Source organism: Suricata suricatta, chromosome 8, assembly GCF_006229205.1.
Source record: "Suricata suricatta isolate VVHF042 chromosome 8, meerkat_22Aug2017_6uvM2_HiC, whole genome shotgun sequence".
NCBI lineage: Eukaryota > Metazoa > Chordata > Mammalia > Carnivora > Herpestidae > Suricata > Suricata suricatta.
Window position 1 is genome coordinate 80,655,351 of NC_043707.1, and position 15,479 is coordinate 80,670,829.

General features: G+C 35.4%; 1 protein-coding gene across 1 annotated transcript in view; it reads right to left on the reverse strand.

The window, feature by feature from the left end:
* Nucleotides 1–3,307: 3,307 nt before the first annotated feature.
* Nucleotides 3,308–15,479, reverse strand: part of ACADM (acyl-CoA dehydrogenase medium chain) — a 30,901-nt gene continuing 18,729 nt past the window's right edge. Inside the window, exons 8-12 of the mRNA XM_029947656.1 lie at nucleotides 14,674–14,782; nucleotides 10,158–10,298; nucleotides 9,472–9,567; nucleotides 5,499–5,747; nucleotides 3,308–4,096 (exon numbers count right to left, since the gene is read on the reverse strand). Of these exons, the coding sequence (XP_029803516.1) occupies nucleotides 4,025–4,096; nucleotides 5,499–5,747; nucleotides 9,472–9,567; nucleotides 10,158–10,298; nucleotides 14,674–14,782 (667 nt within the window). The 3' untranslated portion in view covers nucleotides 3,308–4,024. The remainder of the gene's footprint in view (nucleotides 4,097–5,498; nucleotides 5,748–9,471; nucleotides 9,568–10,157; nucleotides 10,299–14,673; nucleotides 14,783–15,479) is intronic.

Genomic DNA, 15,479 nt, shown 5'->3' on the forward strand with positions numbered 1-15,479 from the left:
GAATTAGAGTGTCCTTTTAGTGAAGTGCTAGGTTTTATCTAATGGATTCTGAGGGTATTATCTGAAGTGCTATGTACCTATCATTGTCTTCCTATTGACTAGGCTGTTTTACCACTGTATAACTTTTTAAAAAGCTAAATTATAGAAAATGGATAGTAATGCAAATGAACTACAGTTGATTTCTGCTCCATGGAAAAGATGACCCCTTTAGATTTTATTGCCCAGTAAATTATTAAACAGTTTTAGGTCTTTTAGCAAATTTTAAACATTTCTAATTGCCTATATGTCGGTTTTTCAAATTCTCCCTTATGCCAATTAAAGTATTTTTTTTAATGCTTATTCATTTATTTATAAAGGAAGAGAGACAGAGTGCAAGCAAGAGAGGGGCAGAGACAGGGAAAGAGAGAATTCCAAGCAGGCTCTAGCGCTGTTAGCACAGAGCCCCATGCAGGCCTCTATCTCACTGAGATCATGACCTGTGCCGAAATCAAGAGTAGGACACCTACCCCACTGAGCCACTCAGGCACTCCATCCCTTATGACAGTTTTTTTTTTTTAAAGATTAAAAAAAATTTTTTTTAAACACAGAGAGAGACAGCACAAGCAGGGGAGGGTCAGAGAGAGAGAATCTGAAGCAGGCTTCAGGCTCTGAGCTAGCTGTCAGCATAGAGCCCGATGCGGGGCTCGAACCCACAAACTGTGAGATCATAATCTGAGCCAAAGTTGGATGCTCTACCGACTGAGCCACCCAGGCGCCCCCTTTATGACAGTTTTAACAACTCATTAGTTCCCTCATTCATTCATTCATTCATGAGTTAAATTAAATTTTTAACATTTTTTAAAGTGTCTCCTGTAGAATTTTTTTATTTTTTAGTGTTATTTATTTTGAGATAGAGAGCATCAGCAGGGGAGAGGCGGAGAGAGAGAATCCCAAGCAGGCTCCACACTCAGCACAGAGCCTGATGTGGGGCTTGATCTCACAACTATGAGATTATGACCTGAGCCAAAATCAAAAGCTAGACACTTATGTAGGATTTAATGTTCAGTATTGAAAGACCTCTGGACTATTTGATCATGGGTAATACATTCAAATAGAAGGACCCCATTCTAAAAGCAACATAAACAGCCATTTTTTAAACCCAGAAGAGGCGTGGGATAATCTCTTCTCCCTTTATGCAAATTGATGACTATGGCACATTCCTTAAAAATTCATTAAAATGGCCAGAAATATACCAGCTGTTACAAAACTCTGCCATTTCCAGGAACCATCAATTCACAGATACAGGCAATCATGTTTGTAGTCTATGACTCTTCCTACTCTCATGGCTGTAATGGCCCTAGACACTCAGCTTATATAAGTGGCAGTAAATCTAACATATATAAATATTAGGTCTTGTTCTTTCCTGGGATTGAAGAAGCAGAGAAAGACTACAGAATGAGAAAAAAATGAAACATGACAGAGTAGAGAGATAGAAAAATATTATTGCATGGATTTTTAAAGACTATTAGAGTTCTAGACCCTTTCTAAAACTGACTCCATTCCTGCCCTTTTGATCCATGAGGCATTTCAACATCCTTAAAGTACATTTGTTAATTTTTTTAAGTAGGTTCCATTCCCAATGTGGGGTTTGAACTCATAACCCAGAAATCAAGAATTAGATGCCTTACCAACTGAGCCAGCCAGGTGTCCATCCCTATTCACTTTTTTCTTAAAGTAGTTTTAAGTTCATATGTGTTACTAGGGACTAAAACTCTTATTTGATGGTTATATAATTGCTTAATATTTAAATTCAAATTTGCCTTTGGAATATATTCTACACTTAACTTGTAATTTCTTTGTGATACTCAATTAGAAAGTCTCTAAATCTCCTTACCAATCTGTCATTGAAGTACAATTTCATAATTAAGCATGAAAAAAGCAGTCTTTTAAGTATTTTTTGTAAAAGATTAGATTTTTATTTTTATAATTAAGTGTGGCAAAAGAAGAATGTATTTGGTCTTTGCCCCCAATCCCTGGCTCCAAACTCCTAAAACTCTTGGAATTTCCTGATTATCTTTGTTTTTCATGATAAACACCTTACAAAAGATGGCATCTGAGTTTATGCTAATAAGGTGACTTAGGGTGGGGCCCCTAGATGGGAATTTAGGATGGGCCTCATCACCAGAAAGATTAAGCAATTAGATGGTAGTGTTAGGGACTGAATTGTGTTCCCACAAAATTGAAGTCCTAACCTTACCCCATGTGATTGTATTTAGATGTGGATGTGAGACAGGTGATTAAGGTTAAATGAGGTCATAAAGGTAGGGCTCTAATCTAATTTAAAGACTGGTGTCCACATTTCTCTCTCCCCATGCATGTCTCAGACGAGGCCATGTGAGAACACACTGAGAAGGTGGCAGTCTACAACCCAGGATGAGATCTCATCAGAAACCAACTCTGATGGCACCTCGATTTTGGACTTCTAGCCTCCAGAACTGTAAGAAACTAAAGTTCTATTGTGTAAGCCATCCAGCCTCTGACATTTTGTTCTGGCAGCCCTAGACCACTAATAAAGGTGGGAACATTTAGCCCCATCCTTAACCTAAGGGAAGGAGATAAGGGAGGAACATTCTCCATAAAAACTCTTGAACAAGAGAGTTGAGTCCAGGTTGGAGAACTGAGGTACTATGAGGGTGGTGCAACAAGAGAAGGTATGAAAGCTCTGTCTCCCCTTATAGCTTACCCTATACATCTGTCTCTTATACTTGGCTGTTCCTCAGTTGTATCCTTTATAATAGACCAGAAAAGTACATAAAGTATGTTACGGAGTACTGTGTGCCATTCTAGCAATTATTGAATCTAAGGGTGGAGTCATGGAAATACCCAAATTTATAGCCAAATTAGACAGAAGCATGGATAGCCTGGGGACCCAGGTTTTGTTGTGACTGGTGTGTGAAGTGAGTGTTGGCTTGTGGGACTGAGCCCTTAAACCTGTGGAATCTTGATACTAAGAATAGGATTGAACTATAGGATGCCCAGTTGGTGCAGAATCAGAAAATCAGAAATGATGTCAGAAAGACCAATTAGTATAACATTTTAGCAGCACTTGATGTTTAGTATTATAAAGAAATATTAAATTCACAAACTTTGGTTCTTACATTATATTTATATTTTTGAAATATCTAATAATATAATCTAGTGAAGAATGGGCAGTAATTTCATGCAGTTCAAAATCAAAACATGACATTTTTTCATCACAGTAAATAAATCACAAATTCACTATTATATGAAGTAATAAAACTTCCTGTAAAGAACACAGAGACACTAATAAGCACTGAACAATTTTATTTCTCTTCATAATGCATGCACATGAAATGAGATTGTATACAATAGACCAAAGGCTACTCAGATATTAAGAATCATATAAAAATATTTTAAGGCAAATTTTATTGATTTATTTTTAAATAAGGCAAGTGACATGCAAGCTCAGAATTAAACAAGATTTTCAATAACTTCTGGTCATTGTATGATGAGAGACTATGAACATCAAATTTTTTACTATTACTATACAAAACTGAAAACAAATACTTTCCAAATTGTAGCAAAATAAACTCCTTCAACAGAATAACATAAAGTCTACAAAGTCACCAGCAAGTTATTTGATGGCATCCAAATTCTACAATGCTTTCTCAATGTAAATTTTGAAACATTTTATAAGCCCACTTTTCAAAAATGTCATTGGAAAAATACTGAAATCCAAAATATTTGTTTCTTTAATTAGAATAACAAAATAAATGTACTTTTCTAGGTTAATGTGATTCAAGTACAGTGGTATAAGGATAACATAATTTTAGTGAAACCAAACCTGTTTGAGAAAAATCAAGTCATTTAAACATAAGTAGAAAGCTAGTATTAGTATCAGTAGCATAGGTTCAGTGTAAGAGCAACTATTTTAAAACTTTACCAGAAAATATCTTAAAGGCCTTTCTCTTAAATGGTAGATTATGTTCTAATTACTCAACAATCATGTTTTATAGCAATCTCTTTATTTTTTATACCTGTCAATGTGTTCACGGGCTATAATAAGTCTTTGAATCTGTGCTGTACCTTCATAAATCTGTAAGAAAAAAATAGATGTATGTGAAATATCTTCAGTACATAAACACTTCAATTTACTTAATATTCTGGACAGTAATATAAGCTCCATTGTAATACCAAATTGAATCAAACCATATACAGGGTCAGTAGTCTATAGTGATTCTGTGAAACCCATGAAAATATATAATTCTCTAAAATAAAGATTAAATTATAAACAGGCATTTACCAAAACTTTGGGACTCAAAAAATTAAAGAATAACAACATTTCAAAAAGTTTGGGAAACTAAAAGTTAAACATTGCAAAAATATTTATTCAACTTTTCTGCATTGTTTTTTAGCCAGTTGTCACCTTCAGTCACTTTCCATTTTTATTCTTACATCTGATTTTTCTCTTGCTGCCTAAGGAACAGAGCTGCTGAAGAAAAAGATGCTGGAATGATTTGGCTTTAACTGAGACAATCAGAGTAGCCAGCCCTTACTTCCAGTTTAAACTCTAGCAAATTTGTTACAGTTCATCTTCTCAGATGAACTTCTAGAAAATGACTGAGAACAGTAATCATTATAGGCCTCAGGAGAGGGACAGTTTCACCAGATAAACCTGTAACTTTGGATAAGGCACAAATTCTGGTCCTCAGTTTTTCATGTCTAAATTCAGAGGCTGCAATGTCTAAATTTCTTTCTTACTCTAGCATTCTAGGATTCTACCTCCAGATTTCAAATGACTGGATTTGCCAAATAATTGGTTGGGGATAGAGGGAATCAAGGGAAGAGATACGGAGGATCATGGGTTAAAATTACTTAAGTGACATGTGGAGAACATGTGCATTTATATCTTACTTACCAAATTATCCCTCTAAGTTTTTCTAACCACTACATCACTGTCTCTTCATGTTGTTTTACTCCCAAATATGGTTTTAATAAATTCAAGAGTTGTTAAGCAAGATTCAAAATAAAATGACTTATTTTTTATTTGAGAGAGCGTGTGAGTGGGGGAGAGGGGCAGAGAGAGAGAGAAAGCATCTCAAGCAGGCTCCATGCTCAGTGAGCTGAAATCAAGAGTTGAACACTCAACCAACTGAGCCACCCAGATGCCTCTAAAATAATTTTTTAATGATATGCATACTTCTGGGAGAGCAAAGACTATATTATGATTAATTAACTAGGATGTTAGGAATCAAAGATGCCTGATCCAGACATAAATGTACATGTCTGTACCACTCACTTTGTTAGCCTATTCTCTCTCTTAAGGCATATACCTAAAGGTAACATTCTTCTGTGTTTAGTTTTAAAAACTTTAGCTTATAGCCATCTATTGATAGTTTATTATTACTAACAGCACAAATTCCCTAAACAGAAATCTGCTGTGTCATCTATGAATATTCTTTTACTTAAAAAACTACACAAATAATTTTTAATCTTACCTGAAAGATCTTGGCATCCCTCATTAGTTTTTCTACAGGATATTCGGTATTAAATCCATTGCCTCCAAAAATCTGCACAGCATCAGTAGCGCACTGATTTGCAATATCTGCAGCAAACGCCTTTGCTATAGAGGCATAGTAGGTATTTCGGCGACCAGCATCAACCTCCCAGGCTGCTCTCTGGTAACTCAGTCTAGCTAGTTCAACTTTCATTGCCATTTCAGCCAGCAAAAATGATACTCCTTGGTGCTAGAATTAAAAAGAAAAAAGTTTAAAGATACCTGTTAACTAAACAAACTTTTTTTAATGGTTATTTTTGAGAGAGAAAAAGCACGAAGGCATGAGAGTGCGAGGCCCAGAGAGGGGAGAGAGGATCCAAAGCAGGCTCCTCAAGGAGAGGAGCAAGCCTCATCAGGGGCTTAAACTCCTCAACAGTGAGATCATGACCTGAGCAGAAGCTGGATGCTCAACCTACTGAGCCACCCAGGCGCCCCACTAAAAAAAACTTTTTAAAAAGTTTTTCTCCTAGAACTTTTTTACTTTAAAATTAATTTTGGACTTAAAATTAAGTTACATTCTGCTTCCTCTAATGTTAAAATATTACATAACCATACTATAATGACCAAAAACAGGATATTAACTATTGATGTTACTAGAGTATTATCAACTAAAATATACGTGTTATTCAAATTTGGCCAAGTTTTCCACTAATGTCCTTTTTTGGGTTTGGGTTTTTTTTTTTTTTTTGCTGTTTAAGGGTCCCATCCGAGATTTCAGCTATTATTTCTTCTTAGTCTTCCCCAGGCTGTTAGGATTCTTTAGTTTTTCCTTGTCTTTCATGACCTTGGCACTGTTGAAGAACACTGAGTGGTTGTGTTTTTTTTTTTGTACAATGCCCCTCAATTGGGTTTGTTTGATGTTTTCTCAAAGCTGGAATGAAGTTATGCATTTATGGTAAAATACCATGAAAATTTTATGTATCCTCCTGGGTGTCTGCTGGAACCTTTTTTTTTTTTTTTAAATGTATCTATGTATGAATTTTTAAGATAACTCTTATTCCTGACATGGGGCTTGAATTCAGAACCCGGAGATCAAGAGTCAAATGCTCTAATGACTGAGCCAGTCAGGTGCCCCTACTGAGACTTTTTAAAGAAAATTATTATAGATTCAGTGAAAAATAATGTGGCAGTGTATCCGATTCTGACAGAGGAAAGTAAGTGCCATGACAAAGACCAACAAAAGATGCTTCTTATCCTCCCTCTAAAAGATGTTCACAATCAAAGAGGAGACCTAAGACATGTACCTTTAATAAAAGAGAAAGTGTTCTATGAGTTGTGTAGCCAAAATGGTATAGGATAGAAATATGTCACTGTGTACTGATCAGTAAAAATTTCAAATACTGTATGGTTACAGCTTTTGAAAAAGATATTCATAGAAAAAAAGAATATATAACAAGATGGTCACTGTAATTAATTATCTCTGGACAACGGGATCATGAAGCAGTTTTATTACTCAATTTTACTTACACTGTATAACATAAATAATTCTACAATGAACATGGAATGGAAAATATGCTTTAAAATAATACATATTAAAAGAAGGCCTGTAGGCACGCAGAAACAAAAATACCAAAATGATTAAAAAGATACTTTCTGTAGTAGGCAACATCAAAATAGGTTCTGAAGACTAAGAGGTAATAAAAAACATACAACTTATGACTGTATACAGACTAATATGAACCAAAGGTCACAAAATACAAAAAATTAAGCTGTATTTACTGAATTTTAAACACACACACTATTTTAGAATGTGACAAGTTGCTTGAGATTAGCATGGTAATTGAGTCTTAAGAGGAGGCAATTATTAATGTCAATAATTCCTATGTGGAACAAGGAGAGAAATATCCTCCCTACCTGCCTAGTTGTGCTCATTCTTCTAAGTCAGTGATTCGCTCAAGTTGTTTTGTTTTGTTCTTAGTTTTTACTCTGTTTTTTGAATAGGTAATCCATCCACCAATTTGAATTTTAAACTTTCCTCCTCCTCAAATCATCCTGCCTTCCCCAACCCCAGCCTTCCCCTTCCCAGAGGTAAGCAGGTTAACTGTTTTCATCTTCTCAGAGATATTATACACACATAAAAAGCAAACACATCCATAGTCTCTCCCTTTTTTACACATATGCTTGCCTGCAATGTTGATGGTTCTTAATTTTGCTTTTGTTAAATGTATTTTTTATTAAAAATGTTTTTAATGTTTATTTTTGAGACAGAGACAGAGACAGTGTGAGCAGGAGAAGGACCCTCAGGATCTGAAGCAAAGTCCAGGCTCTGGGCTGTCAGCACAGAGTCCAACTCAGAACTCGAACTCACTAACTGTGAGATTATGACCTGAGCTAAAGTCAGACACTTGACTGAGCCACCCAGGTGTCCCTTGCTTTTCTTATCAATAAATCTGAGTGCTTTCTATATTAATAAAGAACTTCTTTATACTGGAAAGTATTCCATTGTATGGATGATCAACATTTTGGTTGTTTCTGTATTTTGCTGTTTCTACACAATGCTGAAATGAATAAGCTATAGCTATTTCATACTGTCCGTATGGAGTATATCTGAAAGATACCTATCTTATGAAATACAACTATAGGATAACCACTGTACTGTAGGCCCAAATTTAGGTACTTTGATATATATTGCAAAAATATGGTTCATAAAAGTTATACCAAATTATATTCCCACTGGGCATATATAGAAACCCTTATTTCACCACAGCTTTAGCAACCTGGTATAAGAGGCACATTCTTCTGTGATTCTGATGAAAAAATCCTAATGTGTCTCATTCATTTTCTTTTCAGTCCATGCTTTGAGAAACCCTGTTCTAAATACCACTCAGAATCCCTATAATGTGTCAGGCCCACCCACAACAGTTTTTACTCTGGTTTCTCTAACCCTGTCGATAGCTCTCATTTAGAGACTTGATCTTATGTCATTCTATATTATTTCTTAATACTTGTTTTAAGATATGTATCGTATCTCCAAAGTCTCTGAATGCAGAGACTATATCAAATTTCTTTTCTTTTCCTGGACATAGCACATGTAGTGTGCAAAAGAACACACTCTTTAAGTGACTACTTTGTAGTTCAAGTCTTGGTTCCATTATATATGAGGTTGGACATATCTAATATGTAATTATTATACATGCAGTAAATGGGACCAAAAGTCCCCATTCCACAGTATTGTGAAGATTAAATGAGTTAATACATGTAAAACCCTTAGAATAGTGCCTGGAACAGAGAAAGCATTCAGTTATTAGTATTTTAATATAGCAGGTGTTCAGTTACTATTTGTTGAATGAATGAAATAGAAGTTCATAGTGGAAATGTATCCTAAGTACTAGCAGTATATGGGTTACCAAAACAAATCCATAGCCTGTGTGGAGCTCACATTCAAGTGAGAGAGTTAGGAGAAATAATAAACAAACACATACATGATATAATGTTGAGTGGTGTTAAGAGCTATGAAAAAAAGCCCAAGTGGGATTAGTATATAGAATGTTGGCGATATTATTTTTCATTGGGTGACTAGGGCAGATTCTCTAGTGAAATGAATGAGGAAGTGGATTTTTGGGGGGAAGAGTAAAAGGAAAGACGAGCAAAAGTCCAGTGTGGCTGATAGAAGCCCACTGTAAGGACTCAGTATTTTAATCTGAGGGTGATTTGAGTACAGCAAGAATAATATTAAAATTACCTCTAGGGGCACCAGGATGGCTCAGTGGGTTAAGAGTCCCACTTCTGCTCAGGTCATGATCTTACGGTTCATGGGTTCAAACCCCGTGTTGGGCTCTGGGCTGACAGCTGGGAGCCTGGAGCTTGTTTCAGATTCTATGTCTCCCTCTCTCTCTGTCCCTCCCCCACTCACACTGTCTCTCTCCAAAATAAATAAACATTAAAATAAAATTAATTTAAAAAATTAAAATTACCTCTATAAGCAGCTTTCCAAAAGTTTTCCTCTCCAGGGCATACTTGGTAGCTTCATCCAAAGCTCTCTGTGCTAGTCCCACAGCACCAGCTGCTACCTAGTAGTTTAATATTTTACAAAGCAAAAGTTTATGTTGTCTTTAAAACATAGTACAGTGGCTATTTGCTTAAATTCTAGCTTAAGGATTATATAAAGGGAAGATGACCTATACCTTCAGGCCACAAGAGAGGGGATGGGGGAGAACAAGCATTTAAACTTATATTTTATAAATTAAAGGCATTAGTGAGGCACAAGATCATAGCCAGAGACAAGTCATTTCTTCTGTTTAACAAGGGAAAGCTTGTTAGGGGGAATATTCCTACAGAGTAAGGGAAAAGGAAATGAGCACATATTAGCAGGAATGATTAAGTATGGACTACCTGTCTGTAAATCAACAGTGACTACAGTAATTTTGTGTTTGCTAAAATAATTTTTTAACAGGTGGCAAGACAGTTGAATAATTCTAAAAAAATAAATTAAAATGACAGTATCTTTCCATCCATAATAAAAGAAGTAGATATGTAAAAGAAATACACACCAAATATACCATTGTATAAATGAAACTACTCAATGAAATGAGTAGAAGAAGATACTAAAAAAAAAAAAAAAAGATCCTATAAAGATTATCAGGTCATTGATAATACTTACTGGTGGTCTGGTTTTATCAAAAGCTCCCATTGCAATTTTGAAACCAGCTCCCTCACCAATTAAAACATTTTCTTTAGGCACTTTCACATCTTCAAAGGTAATTCCTCTTGTATCTGAACATCGCTGACCCATATTTATTTCCTAATGAGGAAAACAATATATGTTAAGGAATACTTTTTGAGCTAGCATGAATTTTTGCTTTAATCTGTTTTAGGATTTTCTGCAACTATCTAAAACGGGTTGACAGGGGAACCTGAGTGGCTCAGTCGGTTAAGCATTCGATTTCCGCTCAGGTCATGATCTCATGGTTGGTGGGTTGGAGCCCTGTGTTGGGCTCTGTGCTGAATGCTTGCTCAGAGCCTGGACCTGCTTCAGATTCTGTGTCTTTTTCTATCTCTGACCCTCCCTGCTCATGCTGTCTCACTCTCTCTCTAAATGTTAAAAAACAAAAAAACGGGTTGACAAACCATGGCTTATGTCTGTTTTATAAAGAAAGCTTTACTGGAAGAGTCAATACCTATTTGCTTATATATAATCTATGACCACTTTCTTGATGTAGCAGAATTGAGTTAGGTAGGACAGAGACCTTGTGGCTCTCAAAGTCTTAAAATATTTATAATCTGGCTCTTTTTTTTTTTTTAACTTTTTTTAAATGTTTATTTTTGGGGGCGTCTGGGTGGCTCAGTCCATCCATACTGCTGCTGCTCAGTAATTTATTTCTTTTAAGCTAATAATTTTAATTAATTTATTTTTTTAAATGTTTTATTTATTTTTGATAGAGAGAGAGACAGAGCACGAGTGGGGAGAGGCAGAGAGAGCAAGGAGGCTCCAGGCTCTGAGCTGTCAGTACAGAACCCAATAAGGGGTTCAAACTCATGAACTGTGAGATTATGACCTCAACTGAAGCCATGATTAACCAACTGAAGCCACGATTAACCAACTGAGCCATGCAAGCACCCCTATAATCTGGATCTTTACAAAAACAGTTTTTCAACCCCTGGTCTAAAACAGTTGTTTCCCAAACTTTGAAACCAACAATACTCTAAAGGTCTACATGTAAGTATTACCAACAAAGACAAATATCATCATATGTTTGAAGGCTATGTTTTCTTTTGCCACGAAAGTCAGGAAAATCATTTAGCAAACATAATCTGATTTGGAATGTTTAACTTCAACTTAATAGAGCTAGCAAAGTAATGTACCAACTCATTCTTAAAATTAGGTTCACTGAAGTAGAATTTACATACCAGAAAATTCACCCTCTTTAAAATTTCTAACAGTTTTTCCAAATGCGTTATGTGGAACCAACACCACAGTCAAGATACAGACTATTTCAGCACCCCAAAAAATCTCCTAGTGCCTCTTTTTAGTCAATACCCTTACTTTACTCCCAATCTGAAACAATCACTGATCTGATTTCTGTCCATATAATTTTTCCTTTTCTAGAATGTCATATAAGTAGAATAGTAATGAGTAATAGTGCCTTCTTTCTAGGCCTGACTTTTCATTTGGCAGAGTGCTTTTGAGATCCATCCATACTGCTGCTGCTCAGTAATTTATTTCTTTTAAGCTGAGTAGTATTCCACTATATGGATAGATCATATATCCATTATCTATTCACCAATTGATGGACATTTCCCTCCCACTCCAGTTTTTAGCATTTATATAAAGTTGCTACAAACATTTGTGTATTTTTTTTTCATTTTTCTTAGATAAATAGTAGGAGTGCTGGATGTGTGGTAAGTGAATATTTAACTTTATAAGAAACTACCAAAGTAGCTATATTCCCTCAATTTTTCACTTTGAAAAATTTCAAACCAACAGAAGAGTTGTAAGAGTAGTGTAACAAATAGCTATGTACCCTTTACCTCTATTCACCCATTATTAACATTTTGTCACATTTGCTTTGTTTCTGTGTTTTGTGTGCATAACTATTAGCATTATTTGCTGAATTAGTTGAGAGGAAGCTGCAGATATTGTGACTCTTCTCAAGGAAAAACATTTTAATCTAATTTTTAATAGTAATAGAAGCAGGGAAAATAGGAATATAAAGCTGTAAACAAACTCTTTGGCTTGCGTGTTTTAATATTAATAGTCTGCTTTTGGGCTTGAAGAAACAGTAACAATAATTTACAGTTCTACCAAGAAAAAAAAACATCTTTTTTTTATCTTTATGAGCCAACAAACTCTAGTGCCTTAGATCCCTTACTTAATATAATGAGAAAACACTGTTTATGAAAACAGTTTACTCTATTCTGTTTCTCACACTCACTCCAAACACTAGAATATTTAAAACCAAAATGCTTGCTGGACTCATCTCAAGCCAGATAATTTCTAAAACAGAAAACATTTTTTAAAATATCACATTTCATAAATTTGTAAACTGCCCATATATTTCAAAAAAAGATTTACTGAGGTTTAAGTATATACAATATAATTATCTGTCTCTCTCACGAGAAAGTAAGCTCCCCAAGGGCAGGGATTTTTTCTGTTCTGATCCATACAATGTCCCCAATACCAGAATAGTGCCAAGTATACAAGATGAACTCAATAATTAGTATTTATTGAATTACAGATTTTTTTAAATGAGAAAATTGGGAAAAAATAAATGAGACTAGACACCGCATAATAAACAGGAAGTGAGTTTACTACTGAAAAAAGTATGGTCTTTTACACTTTCTAGAGATGGCCAAAAACTTAGCCCTAAGTTTTCTAGCAACTGTCCCTAAAAAGAAAACATGAATAAAACAAAAATAGCACCTGAGTGGTTCAGTTGGTTAAGCAGTTAAGTGTCTGACTTTGGCTCAGGTCATGATCTCGCCGTTTGTTCTGTGCTGACAGCTCAGAGCCTGGAGTCTGCTTTGGATTCCTGGTCTCCCTCTCTCTCTGCCCCTCCCCCGCTCATGTTCTCGTGTTTTCTCTCTCTCTCTCTCTCTCTCTCTCTCTCTCTCTCTGTCTCTCAAAAATAAACATTAAAAAAAAAAAACCACATGTGCTTGGAAGACGTACATCCATTCTTATACTCTATTATATACAACAACCTCATAGTTTTATTTGTAAAATACAGTCCATAATATCTACTCTTAAAAGAAAATAGAGAATAATGGTGTCAGAAACCACACTGGACAAGTTCCTAGACACTTTAGTAGTGATTTCAATACCACGTCTAAGTATGTTAAATTGAGTAAATCATTTAGTTAGATCTCAGTTTCAATATTCAGTAAACAGTCTGAAATAACATGTATATCTTCTACCTTTAATATTCTGTGACCCCTCTTATATATTCTACCATGTTCCCATTTTCTTTCCCCCCCCCCCCAAAGTTTCCATTTTCAAGAGGTTTGGGTACAACAGAGAGATTCTGATGGATTTTAATAAAACAGAATTATATTAATACACATGACTGGTACAGAAGTCTGCGTAAGTTGGTCAGTTCAAATTAGCCTTTCCAGTTCAGGTTATGCCACCTTTAGTCTACTATCTAACCACTGGATAATATGTACCATTCCCCATGAAGAATATATAGTCATGTAACCTTTAAGAACTCTAAATAAACTTCCATAATTTCTCCTTTGCTTTCAATATTTTCTTTTTTTACAAAATCATTTTGCAAAAAAGAGTTCTACGGTTGTAAAACTGAGTCTCCTCTTCCTATTCTCAGAGTTAAATCTTAATCATATTTTCTTAGCTCTCACTATTTTAATAACTTCACTTCTTTCCTACTTTGATTTGTTCAATCTTAAACTCTTCTCTTTAGTCTACTTTAAATGCTACTGTTAAATTATCTCCAAACTCTCAAATTACAACCATTCTCAAATACATTAAATTCCTTTCTTATTTGAAATAAAAATTTTCTTGCCTTCCCACATTCAAAGCTCTTTACCATTTCCACACTTTTCTCAAGGCACAGATTTTTCTTAGTGTTATATGACCTTGGGTATTGTTTTAATCAGTACGAGGGGCATAATACCAGTTATCCTAACCTTAAAGGCTGCTGTGAGGAAGGAAAAAGAGTAGGAAAGTCTTTGAAAATGTCTAAAACTCTATTATTGGGCAGGCCCTATAAATGACAGTTTGATTTCTGCTTCATTAACCCTCACTGTTGTTATTAGCTTTCTGTATAGACTGGCACCATGAATGGCCACTTTTTCAAATAATGAATCAAAATGATTATCCTCAACTCAAAAGCTTCAGCAATATACAGACCATTTCACCTGATAACATGAAAAAAGTTTTATTTTTAGGGATAGGTCTAATAGGTGATGGGGATTAAGGAGTGCACTGGTGATGAACACATGGTTATGTGTGGAAGTGCTGAATCACTAGATTGTATACCTGAAACTAACATAACACTGTATGTTAACTGAAATTAAAATAAAAACTTTAAAAAAAGCTTTATTTTTATTGCAATTTACTATATAAAAATGGTTTCAATAAAGGAAACTGAAATAGTAATTTTGAAATTTATACTTAAAATAGCATTTGAAACTTTATCACTGATAAATACACACTTTACCTTTCTTCCAATCTGTATTCCTGGGGTATCTGCTTCCACAATAAATCCAGTAAAGGCTTTACTAGCAGGAGCCTTAGGATCCGGATCAGAACGAGCCAATAAGAAATACCTAATATATATACATGATATAAATACAGTGATAAGGACACCAAAAGATAACACACACTAATGGCTGTCTCATTTAATTCTCCCAAAAACCTCATTTATTATTCCCCCATTTTACAGATGAGGAAATAAAGAATCAGAGAGGTTTAGAGGAACCTGGGTGGCTCAGTCAGTTGAGTGTCTGACTTGGACTCCCATCATGATCTCAGTTTGTGGAGTGGAGCCCCACATCAGACTCACTGCAGTCAGCATAGAGCCCATTTCAATCTCTGTCCCTGTCTCTCCCTGCCCCTTCCCACTCTTGAGAGCTCTCACGTGCACATGCTCTCTCAAAAGTAAAAACATTCACAAAAGAGGTTTAGAAGCTTGCTCAAGTCACATATGATGTGACAGAGCTAGTACTTTAACCCAGGTCTACTTTTTTTTTAATATTTATTTTTGAGAGACAGAGAGATAGGGCACAAGACAGGGAGGGGCCGAGTGAGAGGGAGATACAGATCTGAAGCAGGCTCTAAGCAGTCAGCGCAGAGCCTGACCCTGAGCTAGAACTCACAAACTGCGAGGCCATGACCTGAGCTGAAGTCAGATGCTTAACCAACTGAGCCACTCAGGTGCCCCAGAATTATGAAAACTTCTAATTGCACTATTAGATTTCTCTCAACTTGTTAAATTTGAATAGTTTCTTCACTTTTATTTTAATT